Genomic DNA, 16430 nt, shown 5'->3' on the forward strand with positions numbered 1-16430 from the left:
ACAATTCCATGCATAAATGCGTCACCGTGACTGAGAGTACCTATTGCAAACCGCTGGCCTGCCGTGATGCCTCCTACATATCGGATGATCGACCGGACCATATTCCGTCGGCCCAAAATAGGCCATGATAGTCGTGTGTTTCGATCCTCCAGCTCGTATGATGGAGCTGGCCCATACCTTGCAAGCCTTGCCCGCCGTCTCAGGAAATGGACTGATGGGCCCAGATGGGCGCACGCTGTGTACCATAGTAAGAGCACCTCACTCGCATTGCTGTCTACCAATGCATTGATTGGTCACCAATAATTCCGCGGTATCCATAGCACTGAATTGGCGTGCTGTTGCTCTTACATATGGGATATATACATATAAATAGGAAGATATACTACAAATCTTCGATAAAGGAAGGATGTGGTGGACATGCTTTCAATAGTGCCGCTGGAGCTTCGGCAGACCTTGATCAGTATAGCTCTTAGGGTCTGCCATGTCTCTCCAACCCTCCATCTTTGAGCATCGTCACTGAGCTCGCCTCATTGCCACTCAAGTATCCCTCGTAGGTTGTATTCGCGGCACCATGGTTCGTTTGATACAGCCTGTTGATACAGTCTGGCCGACGAATTGTACTGCCTCAGACTCAGCATCACCTTGGCAATATAAGTTCGTTCTTTCACGCGAAGATAGAGCACTCATTGCTATCGTCTGAATCATCGACGAGATGATACCTGGTGGAGCTCAGTGAATAGCTTGGGGCGACCATCGTTAGAGAAAACACTCTGGTTTCAAGAGTCAAGCTCACAGACCACCCCAAGCAGCCAAGAGCATGAGTCGAAACGGTGCCGAGCCCTTCTTTCCTTCATCCCCGTAGGCAGAGCCCCATGGATTTGTTGAGCATAGCGATAGTCATGTCGTATTGTTTGTAACCGGCCACCCTAATCTGTTTATTGAATTCGTCCGTCCTGCAGGTTGTGTCAGCTGGTCGATATTCAGAACTTGCGGCTCTTGAACAGGCGTCTCTCACTTCTGCTGGTCCAGCATGCGGTACTTCAAATTCCGAGGTCTGTATCGATGCCACGCAACATGCAAGAGGTTTTTCAGCACCTTGTGCTCCAGCCCGCGCGTCCGTGTGGCCGCCTCGAGAAATTCCACCGTCCGTGAAATGCTGCTGGGGTCGAATTTGGCGTCCCTGTCGCGGAATGCCTTCCTCAGCTGATCGCGAAATGTATATCTGGATGGCTTCGAGAACTGGACAGCTCGGAGACCATGACGATATAGATGCCGATAGGCGTGAATAATTTGAGTATCAGACATGGTCGTGCTGTAGCCTTATGAAAGTACTCAGTCAGGGCTATCTGCTCGCGTGACCTTCGATAAGTAGCTTTCGATTCTTACTTCGCTGGGTGCATTGGCGTGACATGCGCACCTGGTTCACATGGGAGGACTTGAAGCTTGGAGGCTTGCCTGCTTGCCTGCTTGCTAAGGATTCAATGGATGCAGCCAGGCGGCGCAAGAACCCAAATGGTCGGGATTACAGAAGCTGGGGCGGGTCGACTCCGCTGGAAGCGCTATTGTTCTAGCGCTTCTTAGCGCATCGGATCCAATTGGGCTGGATCCTCATATGTCATGACCCAGGCCTGAAGCCGACGTCTCATCGCACGAGGGCTCCTCAATCGTCCCATGTGACTGGCATCCAGCACGGTCAAACTTAGCCACGCCTGCAAAAGTTCTTCTTATGGCCTTCTCGAGAGATTGAAATAGAGAAAACGAAGTGAGACCTACAGACCACACGACTTTCCCCGGCAAGTTGTTTCACACTATCCCACCGCGACTCTAGTCGCACGGGATGACCCTCCAAAGATCCACGAGCCTGGCCGTCTGATGTCACATTCGCCATGTCCTCCATGGTATCAGAGTACATCATAAGGCCTGCCCTACAACAAGTCCGCCGCTTCTCACGCTCTAGTGTTGCGAGCGAGCCCGAGACTACTGTGTCGTCATCTGGCAAGTCAAAAGACCGTCCTTCGAGCCGCGACGATGCCATTTCCGAGACCGAGGAGGATTCCTACCTGAGAGACGACGAAGACGACAGTGCCTCGCCCCCGGCGTCCTCGCGAAGCTCGGTAACGCCAATCTTCGAGCCTGCCAATACGTCTTCTCCGGTATACGAACGGATCTCGAGAGATGCCCTGCTCATTCCACCCGAAGCCGGCGCTTCCCAGCGAGCCGGCGGTTCCCTACGAGCAGGAGCTTCACAACGAGCCAGCACTTCGCAAAGATCCGGCACTTCGCAACGAGCCGGAGCGACTCTCGCGCAACCCATCCCAATATCTCCTGCACCGGAGCTAGAGGCTGGCGGCATAGGCAGCCCTGCAGCAGGACCCGTAGCAGAACTATCGACCTCGCCCTTGCCCGCCGACCCGTTCCTGCCCCTCCCCGAGGATGATGGCATGGGTGCTCTCAGGAAACAAATCCTCAATATACAAGCGGAGAACCTTCCGGCCCCTGAGCAAGCACGACGGGTTCATCAGCTGTTGATGCAGAGTTATAAAAAATCAAAAGCTGCCACAGAGTTGGACCGCCCCATCTCCCCGTCAAGTGCCGTTGGTTGGGAGCAGAAGCATGCACAGGGGCGCCTCGACTCGTTCAAGTTTTGGCAGGATCTGATGGGCGAGGCCCCGGAGAAGTTTGTTCTTACAGAAGATGATATCAAACCCACGTTTGCCCCACTGAAGGCTGGCGAGGAAGAATCCGAGTATCGGTCTCTAGGCTGCGAGCACTACAAGCGGAACGTCAAGTCGCAATGCTCAGAATGTTCACATTGGTATGCCTGCCGTTTTTGCCACGACAAAGCTGAGAATCACACCATGGCCGCGAAGGATACCAAACACATGCTATGCATGTTTTGTAGCCTAGCGCAAAAGGTCGGCGAGGCATGCATTGGCTGTGGCGAGTCGGCAGCGATGTACTACTGCTCTATATGCAAACTCTGGAACAACGACCCGGATAGGAGTATTTATCATTGCCCCGACTGTGGGATCTGCAGGGTTGGAAGAGGACTTGGAAAAGACTTCTTCCACTGCAAGGTAAGATTCCAACACAATCTGTTATATGCATGACTTAACTCACATCCATTCCAGAAATGCAATGCCTGTTTAAACATCAATCTGGAGAACAGCCATAGGTGCATCGAAAGACTATTGGACTGCGACTGCCCTATCTGTGGCGAGTATATGTTCAACACTCCTCGGGGCATCTGCCACATGAAGTGTGGCCACACTTTGCACAAAGACTGCTGGGAGGAACACATCAAACATGCTTACAAGTGTCCCATCTGCAACAAGAGTATCGTCAACATGGAGACACAGTTCCGCCGGCTCGATGTCGCCATCCAAACGCAGCCGATGCCCGAGAAGTTTCAGGATACCAGGGCCGTGATATCTTGCAACGATTGCTCAGCGAGGACCACGGTTGTATACCATTGGCTTGGCTTGAAGTGCGCTGTCTGTCAGTCCTACAATACCTCCCAGTTGCAGATACTAGGCGCCGAGGCAGAGACCCTCGAAGAAGCCGCTGCAGCGGCCCCCGACGTACAACTGCCAGACTCTATCGGCAGCAGCACTGCGGATATTCTGCAGGTTACCGAAGGCTCCGGGGCACGCGACATCCCAGCACGCCGCCGCCGCCACTCTTCCAATCTGCTGCAGCTCAGCAACGAGATGCTGGTGCCGGGAACTGGTGGCATTGGGTCGTACGTGGTCCAGGACCGCCTTGCTCGCTCAGTCTCACCCGTTGCGGCTATGCATCAAGCAGATGCGGAAGACTCGGATGAAGATAAGGGGGACATGATTGGATTCTGGAGCAGGATTCCCCGAAGCATTACGTCCAATGAGGACCGTGAAGACGACGAAGGGGACTCAGATGACGACTCGGTCTCATCGTTTAGCGACAACGGCATGGATGAAGACGACGAGGAAGAGGAAGAAGACGATGAGATAAACCTATTCGGCCATCGCTAGAAGCACTGGTTGGACGACTGGATAGGATTAAAAGGTGGCTTTAGTCAAGGCAAGGCGTCGGCGTTTGGGTATGACTGGTTATTGCACCACGAATTGGGGTCTTTGGAATGAATAGGAAGCATCCCCTCCTCTGTACATTGGTTTTGCATAAAAGGGTCGCAGGCGAAACCTGGCGGTATATCTGGAGTTCAGTCACGGCATTGGGAGCAAACATGAGAGAAAGATTGCGCGAAGGCTATCGTTGAGAGAAGGACGGGACCATATCCTAGAAAATAGTTCTGAAGGCCGTATTCCTAGCACTTCCAGTAGCAGCCAATTCGAAGCAAAAGAATCATTAGAGAAACATCAAGCCTTTATCGCCTCCACAAACAGCTCCCGCATCCCTCTTAATAACACCGCCAACTCTCTGCTCTCGTTCACCCGCTCCAGCACCCTTTCGACCTTCTCCCTCTCGAGTTTCGGCCGGCAATGCCGCACATCGTAGTCCCTACTACTCGTGCATAACTCGAACCAGGCCTCCCTCTCCCAGTCCTTCTCGTCGATGTGCGAGTACACAAATTTGAGGCGGTCGGTCTGGCCGGCGCCCTCGATCTTGAGGCACAGGTTGGAGATCCAGAAGTCGAGCTCGGGCACGTTGAAGCGGGCCTGGGTCTCGAGGTAGGCGGCGTGGGCGCGCTGGGCGGCGGCGCGGGCGTCGATGTCGCGCTGGGCGTCGGCGATCTGGGCCTTGAGGGCGTCGCGGCGGGCGGCGTGGGCGTCGCGCTGGGCGTCGAGGGCGGCGATGGCCTGCTGCATCTCGCGGGCCTCCTGGGCCTCCTTGGCGACCGTCTGCTGGTGGTTGGCCGTCTTGAGCGCGACGATCTCCATGTCCTTGCGCCGCATGCGCTGGTCCTCGGCCAGCTCGGCCACGCTCATCCGGAACTGGTTGCGCTCCGCCAGCACCCGCTTGCGCCCCGTCTCGATGAAGGCGTCGAACTTGGCCGTGAACTTGGCCATGCGCTCCCGCAGCTCGTCGAACCCGAAGTTGATGTCCGGCAGCGTGTCGGCCATGGACGGCGCCGTCGCCGACATGGGCGGCTGCCGGCTGAGGCTCGCTGAGAGGGAGGGCTCGAACGCCGAGGCCATTCTGGGCTGGGGGCTTTGTATAGAATTCGTTTGATTGCGTCTGGGTCGCGTCGTCTCTTCTGGTCCGCCTATGCGATCGAGTGTGTGTGTGATCGGGTATGTGGTGTCGTTTGACTGCGATGCGATGTGTTTGTTGCTTGCGTGTAGTTGGTCAGTCAGTCAGTCAGTCAACCCAGCCGGCTTGCATCCCCGGCGCATAATCCCATCGTCGGCGGCGGCGGCTTTTGTTTACTCTTGGCCGCGGTTGCTGGGCGTCAGGGGTGCGGGCGCTAGAGATAAGATAGCCAGTCAACGACTTTTTAGTGGGGCACCCCGTTGCAAGCTTCATCGCACCGTACCCAGCTCGGCCTCGAGCTGCACTGGACTCTTCAACCTTCACAACTCTGCGCCTTGCGCTCGTCTTTTCTGACTCTTTGCATCCCCTGTTCGGCTCATTGCAAGCGGGTCTTGCCTCGGTCCGCTTGCAGTTTGATCACCTACTATGAAGCGCTACACCGGCCGAGGCGCAAAGAGGACGTTTGAGTTGAGCCGCCTGCCGGATGGCTGACAGGCGCTACGATGAACCAACTTTTGGCAACCCAGGACGCCTTGCCTACGAGCCCGCTGGTGCACGGCAGGCGGAAGATTGGGGCTGGCTGACGGCAAGAAATCTCGATGGGGATCGCGGTAAGTACCAACTTGGTTTATGCTATCCACATCTCTATATACTGACCATCGGCCCAGTACCAAAATTCAGCCAGGTTGGCTCCCACCACGAGTGGCTTGCTGCAACTCATGACCCCTCACCAACTTTTGCCAGCGGATCCTGGCAAGAGAGCCAGAAGCAGAGGAGATGGCTTCTCAAGAACCACCCGGAAGCTGCTCTGGGGAATGATGGGCTAGGAGAGTTGCTAGCTGTCGAGACTGCTCAACCTCGAAGACCACAGGCGTCATCCTGGGGGCTGGAACAATTTGCTGTTGGCCAGATGGCCGATACCAGCAGCGACGTGAATAAGTCCGTCGCCGTGCCACTACTGGCGATGGCGGCCGGTTCTGCTGGCGATGTACTACGACTGGTGCGTCCCACAGCGAGCCGTTGGCAGGTAGAGAAATCTGGGACCACAGGACATGTCGCAGAGTTGCAAGTTCTCGACTCCGTTCGCCATCAAGAGACCTTGTGGACCAAGGACGTCGGAACAATACGCCGTATTCGAGCTGTTGTGAGCACCAGAAGGTTTGATCCCGTACGCTGGTTGATAGTGCAGCGCGATTCCAGCACTGCCGTCTTTCGACCCGAATACCAGAAAGTCCCAGTGGCATCGGAGTCCTTCTCTGGAACTGGACCACAAGACCCTTCCCATATCGCGCCAAACCTGCTGTTTTCACTGTCAACCAAGCAGACAGGCCTCAACAGTCACTCCGATGCTGCCTTCAATCCTGGAGTCAAGTCTAAACCTCCTCAATTGGCTATAATCGACGACGGTGGTAATTGGAGTATATGGGATGTTGCCGGAACTAGAAATAGGTCGTATAAGCGCCCACAAGTCCGTCTTAGCAGATGTGGAAACATCCGTGAGGGAGTGCGAGAAAGACTCTCTCGAAGACTTGCAACCGACCCACAGTGGCACAGGATACTTTGGGTTGGACATGCTGACCCGGAAGACGACGTTGACGATTCCGACCAGGATGATTCTGCTCACTTCGAATCGACGTTTTCCCCCCTAGAACGGTCTTCTACATTGCTTCTTTGCAACCAGAGATTGCTCAAGCTTTTCGATCTCGAGACAAACAATTTCCTGCCTGACCTACGCCTGATAGCTGAGGGCAGCAAGGACATCATTCTCGACGTCCAGGTCGATCCTCGGGATGCACGCTACGTCTACATTCTCACCGCCAAGAGAATTGTTGTGGCTACAACGTACGCGACGGAAAGCTCAGCTCATTATCAGGTGGAAAAGAAAGTGTCGGTTATTCGGTCTTTTCCTCATCTTCGGAGCAGATTCGACCGCCATTTACATATCACGGTCGCGCCCGGTTCCTCAACACCAGCCGGTCGTACTTCTGTCTTACTGCTATATTCACGGGATAGCGGCTGGCATGACGTTTTCTGTCTGGGCTTCTCCAAGCAATGGCCAGACAGAGTCTCTTGCTATCACGATAAGATTGTTTCTCAGAATCCGCTTGCTTCAGATGGCGTACGAGGATTGCAGAAGCTGTACCTCGCACCAGTACCCGTTGCCACCTTCGTGGCCTCTGGAAACGCTTCCCGCCGCAATGACATCAACTTTTACCAGCTATTCACCTTTGGAACGGACCTCAGTCTAAGTTATTGTCTTAGCATGCGTACGAATCTACAATGGCATCCTGATTCCCTTTCTCTCCGCAGTGCCAGCATCTCGGAGCGTCCGGTCGAGGAGGGGTCCAGACGTCTACGATCGAAGTCAGACAAATACTCAAGCCAGGAATTGGAGAGGCAGAGAGCCGTTCGCTACTTGAGCTCCCGTTTCGTCGTTGCGGATAGCATCGTAGAGTTCCACAAGAAGGTCGACAAGCCAGCGGTCAAGGCTGCCAAATCCACTTCCAGGACGCTCAAGCAGCAACGAATGATTCGGCCAGTACATGAGCTATTTCAAACCATTCTGCTGAGGCTACAAGCAGAAGATGGTGACGCTTCCACCGGAATGGATATTTACGGGGTAGCCCCTTTTGATCCTGTTTTCGTCTCGCTTCAAGAGGCTATGGAGACAAGAAGCTTGCCGTTAAAACCAATCTTCGACATGGTGCAAAACTTTCGGACGCCAAGAGACATGAATGAGACCAGCCAGGACTGGCACTCTGAAATCGAGCAACTTCGCCATGTCGATCCGGCATTGACCATCGTGTCTCTGTCAACTGTCAGTAGCACTTTGGACACTGCCAACTATATTGAAGATCTCTATACATCACTCAGTGGCTCAATGCTGGGGACTTCTCATGCAGAGACCGATTATACTGGCATGTCCCGCTATACTGGCCTAGGGATGCGTCAAATCGCATGTGAGCTCTATCTTTCGCGGATCGGTATCGCCTATATCCCATTGGAGCTCTATGAGACACCTGGTGCGGACTCACTCGATATTCGCTCTTCTCCAACAATCATGCCAGAGGATATGCTACAAGCCAGCCAGGAAAGCAATCGATCTTCTGCGCTGTCTCCGAATGTCTATGTTGACAGTCAAGCAAGCAGCCGGGCCTCCACCCCTGCATCCACTGTTCCCTCTGTTGCAGCGAAGTCAGAGCCTGAAAATGACTCGGAGGATAAATCAATCGCACTTCTTCGAGCGCTGACTGGGTCTGGCAAATCAATAGCAAGATTGAATCTGCCTTCGAAATGGAACGTCGGTGAGGATATCTCGAGACACGCGTGGAGCATCGACCAGAACACCGAGATCACTCCCGGCATGCAGAGGAGGGCGAAGCAGGAGGCGCGACAAGCTCGGAAACGCAAGCGAGCCGAGACTCTGCTCCGGTTGCAGCAAGAACACAGTCTGGCCCCTTCCACCCAGCCCGTGTCGGACACTCGCTTCTACACCCAGACAAGCCAACCTATGAACGACTTCTCTTCGCAGACCCGCATCATGTCATCAGCGCCGCCTGTGACCATGTCTCAGCCTGTTCCGGGGATCTTTAGTAGCAGACCCAACCTGGAGAGGCCGAAGAAGAAGCCGAAGCGGAAGGGTGGCTTCTGAGCGAGTACCACGTGGGTATGGATGTACTGTTACTGTGCAAGACCGAGCTACATTCTGTAGCATGTCCCCAAACCCTCACCGACGACCAACAAGGTAGATCATGTATATAAAATGGCCTGTAAATAGCTATGTAATGCAGAAAACCTGTTCCTGTCAAACGATAATAGTGATATGATTATGAGTGCGTGTCGCCTGGGAGCCTATCATGAATAATACGTCCATCACTTGTAGAGCTGTCCCCAGCGACCGAGATCCCATCGTCCACTTTGTGTAACGGGAGAGTAGATGATTGGTAGCTTCCGGTGCGGTGCCGTGTACCGGGCCCAGAAAACCCGGCGAGTACCGCACGCATCTGTGTCATCGGATTCACTGCAAAATTAACCTACGCAAAGGGGTTGGTCAGATCCTCTGCAATTCCTGGTGGCACACCCTTGCCCTCGAACTCAAAGTGCATTTCGGCGAGCAGCAACAAGAGCCACATATTTATAGACATAGCTGCCATCAATATATTGAGTTATCAAGCATGTTCTTATGCGCCGACTACCTACTGATTTGTGTGGATAAGCAGTAAGTTGAACATTTACATCGCGATGTCTGCCCGCTGACATCATAGCTTGACAGAGGCAAAGAGAGCATTTGCAAACAAATTCTTTCGCAACCGTAGTATGAGTTATAATACGCATGTAACGAGGTCAGCTTTGAAGATAATTTTGAACGATCGTCTGCATTATAATTGCAGGTTGATATCGTGATTGCCTAATTGGGCGTGATTAACCACTTACACACGGCCGTTGGTGCGCAGCCATCCGGTGATACCCGTTTCCCACCTTGAACTTTCGACAGCTTCACTCGCCAAGAATAGCAAACAACCGGCACACTGGACAACACGCAAGACCTCGGTCAAGCCCCAGTAAATCTATTGTCAATCACTCGTTAATCTTAACGGAAAGCGCTCCAGCAATATTCACGTCCCGCTTTCTGCAGCGCAACGAGTTACGGTGCCCATCCGGGTCACATACACACAGCCAGAAACATGTCCCACCACTGCCACGACGAGCACTCGCACTCGCACGGAGATGGCGGCCACGACCATGAGCACGACCACTCGGACGACATTACGCCGGCGCTGCAGTACAGCCTGTACCAGCACATCGACTTTGACGGGGTCAACGCCATGAACGAGGCGGCGCCCGGCTCGGGCCGCGCCATCGTCAAGAAGACGTGGGCGGAGCGCCTGCAGGTCGAGCCCGAGCTCGAGAGCGACGCCGATGAGCAGATCATTCTGAATGTGCCGTACGTACCACACACACATACTCTCTCTGTCTGCATTTGCATTGATGCGCACGTTATGATTTTGAGCTTTGATCATTCTGGGACTCTGGACGCTTCTACAATTCTATAACCTGCTCAAGAGCGGGGATGGGGTTGAAGTAGTTATGCACTGTCGCTCATGTCATATCATTCATACTTATGTTATTATTGCATGTGATGCCGCCGCCGGAGAGAAGTCAACCCAGAGAATGAAAACAACGGGCATTAACTGCTACACGCAGGTTCACGGGCCAGGTCAAGCTGCACTCGATCCTGCTGCGGTCGTCGCCGTCGGACTCGGCGCCGCGGACGCTCAAGGTCTTCATCAACCGGACGGACGTGGACTTTGACACGGCGAGCGAGCTGGCGCCGGCGCAGGAGCTGGAGCTGGCGCAGACGTCGGGCGTGCAGGAGCTGCCGGTCAAGCGCGCCCTGTTCGGCAAGGTGCAGCGGCTGACGCTGTTCCTCGAGGACAACTTCGGCGACGGCGACGAGGACGTCACGCGCCTCAGCTACCTCGGCTTCAAGGGCGAGTGGATGCAGCTCGGCCGCGCCCCCGTCAACATCCTCTACGAGGCCGCCCCCAACCCCAACGACCACGCCGTCAAGGGCACCAACGTCAACGCCATGGGGAGCGGCATCGGGGGCAGGGGCCCGGGCGTCTGAGTGGCGGATGCCTCTCAAGAGGAAGATTGAGGGAGATGGGGTTTCAAAGAATGTGGTACTAGGTGATCTTTGGTGGAATTTTACTGCTTTGGGGCCTCGCGTGCTAAGACTCGAGTGCAGGGCCGTTATAGGGTCACGATTACGGAAGGCTACATGAAATCGTCCTCCCACCCCTCGTCTCGGTCCTGATTACTCATGCTGGCCATGTTCTCCTCGGTGAAGATTTCGTCGTAGGCATGGTCCTTCTGCCACTTCTTCTCCGCTCTCTCCTTTGCGATGCGGGCTTCCTCCTTTTTCTGCGCGTGTAAGTCAGTATCATGCCTGTCCCGCAGAAGCCCGAGTCTTGAGACACAGGAGAAGGGAGGGAGAATAGTCAGCTGGGAGGGGGGTCTTCACTCACCCTCGCTTGCACAGCAGCCTGGTCCTTCCGCCTCAGCTCCTTCTGGCGGTCCTCCCTCTCGGCCTGCAGGTTCGGGTGCTTCTCGACCTTTGTCTTGTTGAGGCGGTTGACGATGGGGTTCTCGCGCTGGGGCACGAGCACGCGCTTGACCTTGCGCGGGTCCTTGAAGCTGACCTGGCCGACGGCCATGGACCCGTCCTTCTTGAGGTTACTCCAGGGCGTGTAGATGATGGTGACATTGTCCTTCTTGTTGCCCTCGATCGAGTTGGCCTTGGTCAGCTGCGCCAGGTCCGTCACCAGGGCCTCCGGGATCGCGTCCCAGGTCTCGCCTTCCCGCAGCCGCAGGTAGATGTGCGCCGACGACAGCTTGTCCGCGTGGAACTACGATGGCGGTCGCGCGTGTAAGCCATGGCCACTCATCTCACGGTGGTGGTGGTGGTGGGGGTGGTCGCTCTCAGATGAGTGAGAGGACGGATGCTTACCCTATACATCGTCAGTAAGAGCAGTAAAAGAAAAAGGCGAACATTTCAGGCTACTCACCAGACATCTTCTTCCCAACCATATTTGATCAGCTCCTCGTCTACATGGGCCCGGTTAGCAAGGATCCTCCACTGCATGTGATTGATTGTGTGAGTTCGTTCTTACTCTCAAATTTGTCCTTTCCCACGTAGACATAGGCCGGGGGGTCGACGGCCGTCGACGTGTAGTAGTAGACCATTGCGCGAGAGAATATTCGCGATGTAAGTCTACTCACAAACTCTCACTGCAGAAACCACAAAGGACAAATATTTGCTGCGCTGCCGTCGCTGGACCTCGTCGTGACCAGGGTCTTTGAATGATCTCTCACAGCCCGACGCATCTTCAATCGACCGCGCCAGCCGGGGGCCACCCCTGCGCCAGCTGCCGGCAATCATAGCTGCGGCCCGGCCTAATTTTTCAACAAACGTCGATACCATCTCATCCCCAAAAGCTCCATTCAGGGAGCTCGAGCGCAACAAAGCATCCGCAAGACGAGCCTCCATTGCGGTCGAGACTCACCACACACGCCGCTCCGAGCCCGCCGGATCGATCAACCAGAGCTTCCATCCCCACCGTCTGCCTCTGGGGACGCGCTCCCGGCGACCAACGACTGACGACAGGCAAACCATGGCGTCCCTGCAGCCATCCCGCTGGGCGGCCAGCCTCCCGATCCGACCGTGCCTCTCGGCCGTCTCCCCGAGCAGCACCGGCAGCAGCATAACCTCCCGAGTCCTCATCACAGCCCGCGGCCAGGCCCTGCTCCCGCGCACGGCGCGCCGCGGCGTCAAGTACGGCTGGTCGACGCAGCCGCCGCGCAGCAAGCCCAACCGCTTCAACCAGGTGTCGTCGGGCCTGCCGGCGCCGACGGCGGGCCCGGCCGCGGCCCTCAAGCGCAAGGAGAGGAGCACGCCGGTGCGGACGGGCGTGCTGGCCATCAAGAAGGGCGTGTCGGCCATGTTCGCCCAGGGCCGCCGCACGCCGTGCACCATCCTGCAGCTGGACCAGGTCGAGGTGGTGGCGCACCGCACGCGCGCCCAGAACGGCTACTGGGCCGTGCAGCTCGGCTGCGGGCTGCGGCGCGCGGGCAACGTCACGGCGCCGCAGCTGGGCTACTACGAGGCGAAAGGCCTGGCGCCCAAGCAGCACCTGGCCGAGTTCAAGGTCCGCGGCGAGGAGGGCCTGCTGCCCGTGGGCGTGCAGCTGCAGCCCGACTGGTTCAAGCTCGGCCAGTTCGTCGACGCCCGCAGCAACAGCCGCGGCATGGGCTTCGCCGGCGGCATGAAGCGCCACGGCTTCGCCGGCCAGGAGGCGTCCCACGGTAACTCCAAGAACCACCGCACCATCGGTACGACGGGTCCCAGCCAGGGCGGCGGCTCGCGTGTGCACCCGGGCAAGAAGATGCCGGGGCGGATGGGCGGCGAGCGCGTCACGGTGCAGAACCTGCGGGTGCTCAAGGTCGACAACGAGCAGGGCATCGTCGTCATCAAGGGCCACGTCGCCGGCCCCAAGGGCTGCCTGGTCATGCTGGCGGACGCCATCAAGAAGGAGCCGCCGGTCGAGTCTTTTGTCAACAAGGCGAGGCGGGTCGCGCTGGAGCGGAATCCCGACGCCGAGAGCAGGCTGGCGGAGGCGAGGGCGCGCCACCTGGAGTTGAAGGCCATGCGGAAGGAGGGCACGATAGCGACCGCGGTGGTCGCAGGTGTATAGGGAAGAGGCGAAATGAGAACTGTACGATGAACAGGAGCGCGGACGAGGCGAGTGCATGGTGTTCATTTGTATTATATACAGTGTTGTACACATAAAATAGACGCCGCCAGATGGGGCGTTAATAAGCGGGCATTTACACTCCACCCCGACTTTCCCTGATCTCCTGATGTTTCGTAGTTCTCTCAGCACTGGTGCTGCCAGAGGCTATGCGACATGTGCCATGTTCCCACATCTATTCCATGCCACAGGACCTGTTACCTGCAGCCAACATATCTGTAGCGCAGCACCAAGCACTCGATGCTGTCGAACGGCCGTGGTCTCTCCAATTCTAATTCCCGGTGAGATCTTCAATAGCTTCGCTATCTCGACTTCGGTTGCAGCGGACGACACCAGATCATTAGTGTTGTCCGACCACCAGGCACACCACTGTTTCTCCCAAGGAAAGCAGAACGCCCCCTTAGCGGATCTCGGTCCTGAAGCCACGTCCCTTCTGTGCCTCGTCGTCGTCATCAAACGCACCGCCCTCGATGCCCCGGAAGGGGTCGCCGCCCTCGGCGTCGAGCAGGTCGATGGTCTTGCCGTCGGCGGTCTGGAGGCTCCACTCGGTGGTCTCGAACATGGCGCGGGGGCCGGGGCGGAAGCTGACGAAGCGCATGGTGCCCTCGGCGCGGGAGCCGCGGACGCGGAAGGTGATGTCGATGCGGCCCCGCAGCTGGTTCATGGTGCCCGAGATCCAGGGGATCTGCTGGGCGAAGTAGATCTCGTCGCCCAGGTAGGCGCGGGCGGCGGCCGACGTGCGCAGCGCGTACAGCGTCGACGCCACCACGGGCGACGACATCTTCTGGTAGTTGAAGATGGCCAGCGAGCTCAGCGCGATCAGCACCACGAAGGTCGGCAGCGTGCGCGTCCACCGGAAGGTCTGCGACTCGACGCCTGCGCGGGAGAGAGGTTACCACTGGCTTGCTCGTGGGCTTCATTCACCGCGGGAGGATTGGGGCGCTCCAGAATCAGGAAGGGAAACGTACTGGGGAGCTCGCGATCCGGGCGGCGCTCCATGAGCGGGCCATCGCCGGGCTTGGGGGCGCGGACGAGGGTTCGTCGCTGGACGGGGTTGGAGATCGTGGCGTTGCAGGTCCGCAGGGTGGGCAGGGCCCTTCTGCGCACTGCTAACCTCGAGAACATGGTCTCGAAGGGGGCGACGGGCGACGGGCGACGGAATCGGGTTGGACGGGTGAGTCGGTAGTCCTGCTCGTCTCGTCTCGTCACTTTGGCATCCCGGAGCTGGAATCTTTCCCAGATCCCAGAGATCATCCCACAATCAGCTGGGCGGGATCGGCGGCCGGGCCGGCAGAGGTCGGAGGGTCGGGGTTACTGATCCGCCGGCTGGAGGGAGTAGGTAACTTAGGTACGGGGCAAGTTACAGTGGTGAGAGGGAAAGTGAGACAGGGCTGCAGGGGTAGCTCCGGCCTTGGAATGCCCCATCAAAAGCCCATCAAGCCCATCTACAGGGGGCCAAAGGGCCAAAGGGCCACAGCTGCTGCATACGTCACATCCTTCGCCATGTGCGACGTGTGCCTACCCTACATCCGGTGACAGGGGTTTTGCTTTTCAGGGTCCAAGCAGCCAAACAAAAAAACATAAGGGAAACAGACCTCGCAAACGGAAGCCTCAGCTCGGCTTTGCACTTCTGGGTACTTCAAGACGGCTGGATCGCCTCAGGCCATGCATCTGCCCAACTTTGCTGTCTCTTTCACCCCGTAGTCCAAACACCACCCACCACATCCATCAGCAGCTGGTGCCCTGGCCTTCACCCCAAGACCAGCACCGAAAGAGGACATGAATACATGAATACATGAGCATGCCTTAGAGATCTCTCTACACCGTCAATACAAACGAGAAGAGGAGACAAAGAAGAAGGGGAAAAAACACCCATACACACTACTACCACAACCACCTGCCCACCATGGACATCCAACAGACCCGCACCCGCCTCCGCCGCACCTTTGCCTACCCGGCCGACGAGTCCGCCTTCGACGACGCGGCCGACGACGACGACGACGGCGCCCCGGCCCTGGACGAGACGGAGCAGGACGAGCTGATCAGCGCCCTGAGCACGGCGAACCACGGGACCAACGCCCAGTTCCGGCTGCTGCTGCTGGCGCTGCCCGCCGTGTCGGCCGTGCCGTACGCGCTGGCCCTGGCGGACCCGCGCGCCCAGGGCCTGTCGCGCACCGCCGCCGTGCTGGCCCTGACCAGCCTCGCCAGCACCGCCGGCCTGCTCTGGGGCCGCCCCGCCGGCACCACGGGCATCGGGCCGCTGGACCGCTGGGCCGCGGGCGCCCCCGGCGCCGAGGACACGCTGCACGGCGACCACGGGGCGCGCGCCGCCTCGACCCGCCGCCGCAGCCGCCGCGACAGCTTCAGCCTGCCCCAGGCCGTCCCCCTCGCCGACGGCCACGGGCCCCTGGGCACCTGGCTGCCCTACCTGAACCTGGGGCTCTGCGCGCTGCTGGTGCTGATGGGCCTGCTGGGCGCGGGGACCGCCGCTGGTCGGGGTGCCGCCGCTGGTGCCGCGCCGAGGTCGTGGGGTCATGTGGGCTTGCCCTACCTGCCGGCCGTCATCTATGCCGTCGTGTTGCTGGCCAACGTCGTCATGGGCGGAGTTGATCCCGAGAGGGAGTTGAGCGGGCTCAAGTACGAGTACAAGGGAGCGTGAGGCATGGCTCGGAATTTGTCACGTGTGATGGCTGCTGTAATGGACGGACGGAATACCACGAAGACGCCTGGTGCAAGGGTTTTGGTCATGGCTGGTCGATAGATACCCAACATTATTATGGAAGTGCAGTGAAGCTGCGATAATATCAACTCAGTGTTCTCCATCCAGCATTCTAGCGTATTCCTCGTATTCATCCGATTTTGGCATGTTAAACTACATTTGCTGGCAACGATACTATTGGTCTATAACTAAGGGAACGGCACAAGATG

At 57.3% G+C, this 16430-nt stretch overlaps 8 protein-coding genes across 8 annotated transcripts; 5 read left to right on the forward strand and 3 right to left on the reverse strand.

Annotated features, from left to right (window-relative positions):
* Positions 1–1886: 1886 nt before the first annotated feature.
* JN550_005967 (uncharacterized protein) lies at positions 1887–4010 on the forward strand (the record flags this gene model as incomplete). The annotated part of the gene is made up of 3 exons (XM_049317652.1): positions 1887–2815; positions 2903–3077; positions 3132–4010. 3 exons carry the CDS (start codon positions 1887–1889, stop codon positions 4008–4010), a joined length of 1983 nt encoding a protein of 660 aa, XP_049172210.1.
* A 345-nt stretch (positions 4011–4355) lies between these two features.
* On the reverse strand, positions 4356–5135 carry JN550_005968 (uncharacterized protein; the record flags this gene model as incomplete). The annotated part of the gene is made up of 1 exon (XM_049317653.1): positions 4356–5135. One exon carries the CDS (start codon positions 5133–5135, stop codon positions 4356–4358), a length of 780 nt encoding a protein of 259 aa, XP_049172211.1.
* Positions 5136–5674: 539 nt separating this feature from the next.
* On the forward strand, positions 5675–8842 carry JN550_005969 (uncharacterized protein; the record flags this gene model as incomplete). Its single annotated transcript, XM_049317654.1, has 2 exons — positions 5675–5801; positions 5859–8842. 2 exons carry the CDS (start codon positions 5675–5677, stop codon positions 8840–8842), a joined length of 3111 nt encoding a protein of 1036 aa, XP_049172212.1.
* A 1033-nt stretch (positions 8843–9875) lies between these two features.
* On the forward strand, positions 9876–10819 carry JN550_005970 (uncharacterized protein; the record flags this gene model as incomplete). Its single annotated transcript, XM_049317658.1, has 2 exons — positions 9876–10135; positions 10396–10819. 2 exons carry the CDS (start codon positions 9876–9878, stop codon positions 10817–10819), a joined length of 684 nt encoding a protein of 227 aa, XP_049172213.1.
* Positions 10820–10968: 149 nt separating this feature from the next.
* JN550_005971 (uncharacterized protein) lies at positions 10969–11937 on the reverse strand (the record flags this gene model as incomplete). The annotated part of the gene is made up of 4 exons (XM_049317659.1): positions 10969–11115; positions 11220–11600; positions 11765–11799; positions 11865–11937. The coding sequence occupies 4 exons, from the start codon at positions 11935–11937 to the stop codon at positions 10969–10971; spliced, it is 636 nt and encodes a 211-aa protein (XP_049172214.1).
* A 428-nt stretch (positions 11938–12365) lies between these two features.
* On the forward strand, positions 12366–13445 carry JN550_005972 (uncharacterized protein; the record flags this gene model as incomplete). The annotated part of the gene is made up of 1 exon (XM_049317660.1): positions 12366–13445. One exon carries the CDS (start codon positions 12366–12368, stop codon positions 13443–13445), a length of 1080 nt encoding a protein of 359 aa, XP_049172215.1.
* A 457-nt stretch (positions 13446–13902) lies between these two features.
* JN550_005973 (uncharacterized protein) lies at positions 13903–14756 on the reverse strand (the record flags this gene model as incomplete). Its single annotated transcript, XM_049317661.1, has 2 exons — positions 13903–14378; positions 14471–14756. 2 exons carry the CDS (start codon positions 14754–14756, stop codon positions 13903–13905), a joined length of 762 nt encoding a protein of 253 aa, XP_049172216.1.
* A 652-nt stretch (positions 14757–15408) lies between these two features.
* JN550_005974 (uncharacterized protein) lies at positions 15409–16161 on the forward strand (the record flags this gene model as incomplete). The annotated part of the gene is made up of 1 exon (XM_049317662.1): positions 15409–16161. The coding sequence occupies one exon, from the start codon at positions 15409–15411 to the stop codon at positions 16159–16161; it is 753 nt and encodes a 250-aa protein (XP_049172217.1).
* Positions 16162–16430: the final 269 nt, after the last annotated feature.

This window comes from Neoarthrinium moseri (genome assembly GCF_022829205.1).
Source record: "Neoarthrinium moseri strain CBS 164.80 chromosome Unknown scaffold19_Wmoseri_CBS_16480, whole genome shotgun sequence".
Classification (NCBI taxonomy): Eukaryota; Fungi; Ascomycota; class Sordariomycetes; order Amphisphaeriales; family Apiosporaceae; genus Neoarthrinium; species Neoarthrinium moseri.